The 7,772-nt window shown below is 54.4% G+C and overlaps 1 protein-coding gene across 1 annotated transcript in view; it reads right to left on the reverse strand.

The window, feature by feature from the left end:
* The window catches only part of PALD1 (phosphatase domain containing paladin 1), a 16,922-nt gene that overhangs the window by 908 nt on the left and 8,242 nt on the right, over window positions 1-7,772 (reverse strand). The window contains exons 11-18 of the mRNA XM_026851973.1: window positions 7,472-7,606; window positions 6,790-6,906; window positions 6,524-6,703; window positions 5,611-5,808; window positions 5,118-5,258; window positions 4,601-4,672; window positions 4,284-4,424; window positions 1,124-1,279 (exon numbers count right to left, since the gene is read on the reverse strand). Coding sequence (XP_026707774.1) covers window positions 1,124-1,279; window positions 4,284-4,424; window positions 4,601-4,672; window positions 5,118-5,258; window positions 5,611-5,808; window positions 6,524-6,703; window positions 6,790-6,906; window positions 7,472-7,606 — 1,140 coding nt within the window. The remainder of the gene's footprint in view (window positions 1-1,123; window positions 1,280-4,283; window positions 4,425-4,600; window positions 4,673-5,117; window positions 5,259-5,610; window positions 5,809-6,523; window positions 6,704-6,789; window positions 6,907-7,471; window positions 7,607-7,772) is intronic.

The following is a 7,772-nucleotide window of genomic DNA, read 5'->3' on the forward strand; positions in this document are numbered from 1 at the left end:
GGAGCAGAGCTGGCAGCCACCACTTTCATCTCCCGCCCGGCGGATCAAACATGCCAATATGAATTAGTGGCGCTGGTGGAGGCAAGTGAAGGGGTGAGGTTTTTCCCACTATGGCAGGCACTGCCCACTTCTCACCGTGCAACCGGGGAGAGAAAAAACTAATCTCTGCATCATAATAGAAATAAATAATAGAAATGATAAAATTTTAAAACAACATAATAAAACTATAAAAGTAATAAATTATAAATTAAATAGAGATAAAAATAATATTTAAATGAATAAAATATAAAACATCATACTAATACCACCATCATCATTAAAATTGCCCTGTCCCCAGCTTTCCCTTATCCTCTTTTACTCTCCTCCCCTGCAGAATAACCCCCCCTAACCCCACAGGAGTTTTTCAGGTCCAGAGCATCCTTCTGCTGCCAATTTACAGCCCTCTCAACACTTGCATATGAAGCACCTACAGTCCCCCAAGCAGGAAATTTGGGTAATTTGGGGTGTCTCACCCACCCCCCATTCCATTTTTTCAGGTGGCTCCTAATTCTCTCGAATACCCAGCGCCAGCATCCCCATCCTCCCCGACCCTCCATCCCCTGTGCCGCCTGCCCCAGCCAGGCAAGGCAAAGTGGGGTTGATTTTAATTATTCTTTCCTTTCACCTGTTTGGCCAGGATATTCTATTTTTTAATGTGCTGCAAAGAGACCAGAGGTGGGTTTGGGTGGACGGAGAGGCAGCCAAATTAAGCAAGCCAGGTGGAGGGGCCTGGGGTGGGGTTGGCTGGTGACCTCCCAGCCCCAGATGCTGCAATTACAACCAGTAGATCAAAATAAACCCCTGGGAAACTCAAAAAGAGGAGAAAAGGGCAGGTCTGGGGTGGGAGGAGCTCCCCCCTCCATGTGGTGGGATGCCACCCATCTCCAGTGGCCCGCCTGGCTTTCTATGAGAGCCACCAGCCTGATGAAATGGGAGCTTGCCTGGAGCAAAGGGAATGCATACCATGTCCTCAGCAATCATATGGAAATCATATGTAAAATAAAACAGGAGTCTGCTTTCCAGTGCCCTGTAAACATGAGGCTGAGGAAGGTCCTGCTGGCAGATAAGGCAGGGAAAGCCTCACCTCGCGCATCCAGAGGCTGAAGGGCCGCTGCCAGGAGTCCCTCTTCTCCAGGTGCAGGTAGGCGTTGAAGAGGATCAGGTAGATGTAGCGCTCCAGGTACTGCAGGCTCCTCAGCTGCAGCGTCTGCGTCTCCTTCTCATCCTTGCCCGACCTCCCCTGGAAGGAGCAAGCAACCAGCTGAGATGCCTGTGGTACCCACGTCGGGAGAGCATCTGAGAGGCAGCTCCTCATCCACGGTCCTGCTCTCCATCCCACAGAAGTCTGGTGGTGAAGGACCCCCTGTGCTAGGCAAAGGCCATATATACCACTGCACAGCAGCTCTCCGACCCCGTTAGCCCCCCCGAGGAGCCCAGCCTAGCCTGCAGCCCCCGTCTCTCCTCCTGCCGAGGAGGGAGGACTACTTCAGAGACAAAAATAAGCACATCCTTCCAGCCTGTTCCCACCGTGGCTTGGCAGTCCGGGCTCTCATTACCTTGTGGTTTCCAGCATATAAAAACTTCCCCTTTACCATGCAGACCTCAAAAATAGATGAGGAATTGCTAAATGCATGGGGTGTGTGCCCAGGAGCCAGGAATAGGTGCCCAGGTGCAAACAGTACCCAAAACCATGGGCTCCTGGACTGTAAAGCATAGCTCCGGGGAAAAACACATCATTTCCAGCATTCCCCGGTTGGATTGAGCATCTGCTGCTGGAGGAGAAGCCACAGCAGCCACCCAGCACCTCGCTCTGAGGTTGGTGGCCATCACACCTCCTATTATTTTTTATGTATATATATATGTATATATAATTAATATAACTGTTATTTTAAGAATAGATGAGCCCTGCAGTGATGTCCCTTCTAGGAATAAATAAATAAATAAGGAACAAACAGCCAGCTGGCATTAGAGCCATGATCCCACAGTCCATCCCACTGCAAACCATCCCAAAGAGCAGCAATTCCTCACTTCGGTGTCAGCATCAACCTGCTCTCAGGGACAAGCCTGCTCTAGGTCCTTCCCCAGCCACTCACTGCCACGGCACACAGACATTTCCACCCGTGGGCTTTGAAAATCAAGGTTTGGTCAATCCACTTGCACCCCTATTCATGGCAGCACCAGGCAAGCAGTTCTGCCATTGGAAAAAGTGTCTCCTCAGCACGTGTGTGCCAGTATTTGCAGGGAGCAGATCCTATTATCTTATTATTTATAATTTTATTATATGATCCTATTTATTTTTATTCTATTATCCTATTATCATATTATACAATCCTATTTATTTTTATTCTATTATCTTTATCACTATATTCTATTTAATTTTATTCTATTATCCCATTATCTTTTTATTATCCTATCATTTCTATTTTATCCAATTATTTTCTTATATTCTCCTATTTTTTCCTCCCAGTTAAGGGTGGGAAGGAGTAGGAACAAAAAAAGCAAATACCAGAGCACCTTTTCTTTCCCTCCTGCTTGTCCTAACCCTGCAAAGCATCTCCTGGCAGGCTCCCAAAATTACAAAGCAACGTCAGCCCTGGGCACACAGCATCCATCCCGTGACACTGCTGGTTCACCCAAACCCCACGTTTCTCTAAACACTAATCACGGCATAATTAAAAGTCCATTCGGGCAATGCCTAGACTATACAATTCCAGTAATTCTCCTCTTCAAGCTGCCCATCACTGAGGAAAAAATAAAAATAAATGAAAATTAAAGCATTGGCATGTGCCTGCCCCTGGCCCAGCCAAATCCAGCGGGTGGATGGAGCAGCCCAGAGGGAAATGGAAAAAAATCAGGCAGTGACAAAAGGCTCTTCCTAGGGCAGAGGGTGCAGGGGAGCGGATGACTCTCTCCTTATCTCGCTTTCCCACCGGGCTGCCAGGGCCAGTTGGAGATGGCCGGCCCGGAAACAGGATACGGCCCAGCAACACCCATGTGCTGGTCCTGACTGCCAAGCACCGGGAAGAGGGGCGAGGAGGTCACGGGAATTGTCTTCCAAAAGAACCCACACTGGGAGCAGCCGGGTGAGCCTGCTCTGCCGGGGTCTTCCTCCGGGGACCTCCAAGGCTGAGCACAGAGGCAGGAGCCAGCAGCAAGGCAGGGGATCATTCTGGGTCACCAGGGAGCATAATTAAATCCATAAGCAGGCAGCCGCTCATTTAGCAAGGGAGTTTTTAGCTCTGCAGCAGCAAAGGTTGCAATAAAGGAGGTGAGACTTCCCACCAGCTACGTGGACACCTCCCCATAATACACAAAGAGGGAAAAAAAATAAAATTACTTATCCCAAATAATTTCACAGTAGCTGTTGCAGCAAACAGTCAGATCACCAGTAGCTCATCCCACAGAGCTTAGGTTTTCTCTCCCAGCCCCAAAAAAACCCAGAGACAAATGCTCAGGGAGCTGTGGATGTTACTGGGTGATTAAATGCTTTGCTTTTTCTTCCCCCAGTCAATTGTTCACAGCTGTTAATTGAAAACATGGGTCGATGGCAGCTGTGGGCAAGACCATTGCTGGCACGGATGTGGGTCAATCCAGCCCAGGCAGGGACAATGCTGAGCCCTGAGCTCAGCCCTTACAAGGCCCCATGAAATACTTACACAGCTTAAAAAAAAAAATCCAATAAAAATTACCCTTTCTCCCCTTCATCAGCTCCACAGAAGCTCCCATGTAAAATCAAGCTGCGGCTCACAGGCTCAGCCAGCTGTGGGATGCTTCCTGCACGGACCTGGACGGGTGCCCTCCCGAGCTCGAAGGAGCCACAGGAGCCTTCAGGGCTGGGAGCAGAGTGGGATGGACCAGCCCTGCCCTCTGCCGGCTGCGCGCCGCGGGACGGACAGCCGGGATGCTGGATGGGATGCGGGATGATGTGGGATGGGGGATGGGGGATGCTGGATGGGATGAAAAACAGTGCCAGGTTGGGATGCAGAATGGTGCGGGATGTGGGACTGCGCCAGATAGGTGGGATGCTGGGATGGTACCCGGCAGGCAGGATGCTGGTTAAGGTGCAGGATGACACCAGGCAGGTGAGATGCAGGACAGCACTGGGTGACCATGGCCAAAACAACCCTGGCACCTCTCTGGTGACACGTCAGAAAGCTTCAGCAGGGCTGGTCCTGGAGCCTGCGGTGCGAGGGACCCGGGCGGCCCCGTGCCGATGGGGAAGAGGGCACCCAGGAGGCACTCACCTGCCGGTAGGTGCAGATGATGATTTCTCGGAGGTGGTAGTGCATGGGTGTCATGGTCTCGCTGACGGTGTCCAGGGCCATGTCCACCTCCTTCTTCATCCGGTGACCATCGGGCAGGAGCTGGACCACCCTCATCACCACCTGGAGTGTGGGCAGAAGTGGCAGGGGCCTCACTGGGTGCCTCCTCGTCTCAACCCAACTGCTCCATCCCTGCCCAGGAGAGGACCAGGCCCCTCCAAACAAGCAGCTGTGGCTAAAGTAGCAAGGACTGGGGTTCAGTGGGGGATCCTGAAACAGAGTCAGGCCCAAGGACTCACCTCAAACTCCCCTTTGGTGTATTTGGCATCAGGCACGCTCACGATTTCCTCATCGCTCATCTCAGGGATGCCCTGGGGTGGTCAGAGAGGGACAGGCCATTACAGGCCTCATGGCCCCATTCCTGCTGCCCAACAGCTGAGCAGAAATAAACAGACCTCAAACCAACCCACCAGGACCCCAGGCATCCTCCGCCTCCCCTCTGCACTGGCAGATAAGCCCAACATTTTATACCCATCTGCTCTGCTGCCCTTAGCCCTCTGTCCTGAGGTGGGAGCTCTCAGGAATGGGGTAGAGGCTCACCAGGGATGCAGCCACACTTCTCCTGGAGCTCACTGGGAGCTAGGCACAGCAAGAAGCCAGCAAACAGGCATCCACATCCTGCAGCCCACTCTGGTCCTCCCCACACTACTTTTAGCTCTCCTGTTGTGTGACAGCTGCTGCAAGCTGTGCTGAGCTTCCCCAGCAGCCCCCACTCTGGCCTGACCCCCAGAGAGGGCAGCAGACCCCAGTACCCACGTTGAAGTGCCAGAGGGTGAGGACAGCAATGACCATGGCCGTGGTGGTCCTGCCCCGGCCATTGGAGCAGTTGAACACGAAGGCTGCACGTGAGTCCTCGGCCAGGGCACTCTTCATCACCTCCAGCAGCCGGTCAAAGTCCTGTGAAGCCAGTGGGTTTTTTTGGTTGCAGCCTGTCACGGGTTAGCACAAGCTGCCCACCTCCCTTCCCCAGCATGAGATCCCCCTTGTCCTACAGTGTCCAAGCTAAAATCCCTGGCTCTCTGCTGCTGGGTCCAAGCCAGCAGCCTCCCCTGCACCCCTGGCTGGGTCAAGGCACCCAGGGTCTCCATGCAGCATCTCCCGGGGACTCTCCCTGCCCCAGCTAGCACCCTGCCTGGGCACGCCACCATAGTCCCAGGGCTGGGTGGCACCGAGCTCCCAAGGGACATTCACACTGCAGCAGCAGTGATGCTTGGGAAGGAGGCAGCAGCACTGTCCCATCCCAGGGTACCTGCTCCTTGGGAGCACAGAAGTCAGGGATGGGGATGCGGCGGTAGGTCAGCCCCTGGCAGGCGTTCTTCTGCTGGCTGAATATCTCCTGCATGGTCAGGCAGCTCTTGAACATCTTCATCTGCTTCTCCACCTCCAGATACACCTCCAGCCACTTCTGGCACTTCAGCAGATCACCTTTCAAGGTAGCTTCTAGTTTCTGCAGAGGATGGAGAAACCCTCATCATAAGACCTGCTCCTCTTCATTTTTTCAGGATTTTAAGGTGGGTTTTTTTTTTTAGATGCAGGCTCACATCCCTCTCAAACACCCCACAGTCAACTCAAAACCCCACATCAGGTCCTGTCCACCACTTCTGCCAAGGACCATGGTCCCCACCCATGCTTGACGGAAGCCTCAGGACATCACCTCCCACCACCCTGGGCAGCTCCTCCATGCAGCCGCACTGCTGCTGGCAGCCAAGCTCCTCCACCGCCTGTCTCCTCGCAGCCCAGCTGGGAACACCTGCTCTCCTTTCCCCGGGTGCCTTTTACCCTCGCTTTCCAGCCACACTATAAATTCTTCAGGGGAGGATCTCCACTTTGCTCTGCCTTTGCAAACTCTTACACAGTGACAGCCAAGTCAGGACCCTTGTTCTTTTTGCAGTACGATAAAGAGAGGGACAACCACCTGGTTTTGCATCAGCTGGGCTGTGCCCAGCCTCCAGTGGACATGGAGGGCACGAGCCAAGCACAGCACCTGATGCAACCACTGCCCCTCGTTGCCAAAAGAAAAAATTCCTGAAACAAGCAGCATCGGGGGCAGCGAGGGACTATGAAAGCCTGTGGACATTGCCCATGAGGGGAGATCAGCCCTTCCTGGCTGGGTGGACACGCCTACACCGCACCCAGCACCTCTCCATCAGGCCAGAGCTCACCTCCAGCTGCTGGGGCGAGGCAGTGGGCACAGGGATCAGCTCCTCCAGGTGCCCAGGCTCCCGCAGCGTATAGATCTGCTCATTTCCCTCCAGGACCACTTCTTCCCGGAGGTTGATCCAGACGATGCGGGCGTGCTTCCTCTTGGCGTCCGTCAGGTACCGCAGGACGCTCCCCAGGGTCTAGGGGAAGGGGTGGGTAAGGGTGATGGGAAGGCCGGGAGCCCGCCGCATGCGACCCTGCGCACTGCAGGATGTGTGGCCCTCACCTTGGAGCTGGGCTGTGCCGTCCCGTAGACGGGCATCTTGGGTACCCGTCGGAAGTTGGCCACACTCATCTCCTTGGCAGTGCTCAGCACGTCCGGGCAAAAGCGCTCGTCTGCCACCTGTGGGAAAGAAAAGCCAGGGCAAGGGGTGCAAGGGGGCTCCCAGAATACGGTCCCTCCTTAGGAAAAGTCCCCAAACCCTTTCAACACCAGCAAGCCAGGGCTCAGAGTCGTACAGCTGCATTTCAAAGGTGGGAGATGCTCTTCTTGCAGCAAGACTGTGCCGAAGCAGCAGCATGCCACCAACAGCTCTGGCTTCCTTCACCCCACCACAGCCAAGGACCACCGAGAAACATGAAGCCACAAGCCAGGCTAGCAGTTTAGGCTTCTGTCACAGGGTGCCCCAGCATGCCAGTACCCTGGGTCTGTGGGGACAGACACATCCATGTGCACAGGGGTGCTCTGGCCACGTGCCCATGCCGAGGATACCAGCAGGACATGGACCTGAGATGCCAGCACAGACCTGAAGAGCCCAAGACTCAGCACCTGCCCTACAACAGGGAAACCCCTCACTCCTCCCACCCCACCAAACCTCTTTTGAGAGCAAGCATGCCAGGAAGGTGCTGTTCCCAGGGGAGGATGAAGAGCTGCCAGCACCGTCCCTACAACCAGGACGGGTACTCACCAGCACTCGTGTCCCCTTGGTGACAAGGTCCCCGGTGACGGTGAGCTCCGACGAGTTCATCTCTGCCTGCAGCCGGTAGAGCTCGGGGTGCCGGCACATCCACCTGCTGAAGCTGAGGGCAAAGCCCAGGGGGTACTGCCGGCGGGGGGCCGGGGGGGACGCGCCGTCAGCCTGGGCTCGCACCCCCTGCCCGGACACAACCCGTGACCCCACCAAAAAACCTGCATTTGCTTGGGAAACTCAGAGGTGGAGACCCCTTCCCTCCCACTACATGGGGAAGCCAAAAAAAAAAAAAAAAAAA

Source organism: Athene cunicularia (genome assembly GCF_003259725.1).
Source record: "Athene cunicularia isolate RWA chromosome 6 unlocalized genomic scaffold, athCun1 chr6_part2, whole genome shotgun sequence".
Taxonomy (NCBI): domain Eukaryota; kingdom Metazoa; phylum Chordata; class Aves; order Strigiformes; family Strigidae; genus Athene; species Athene cunicularia.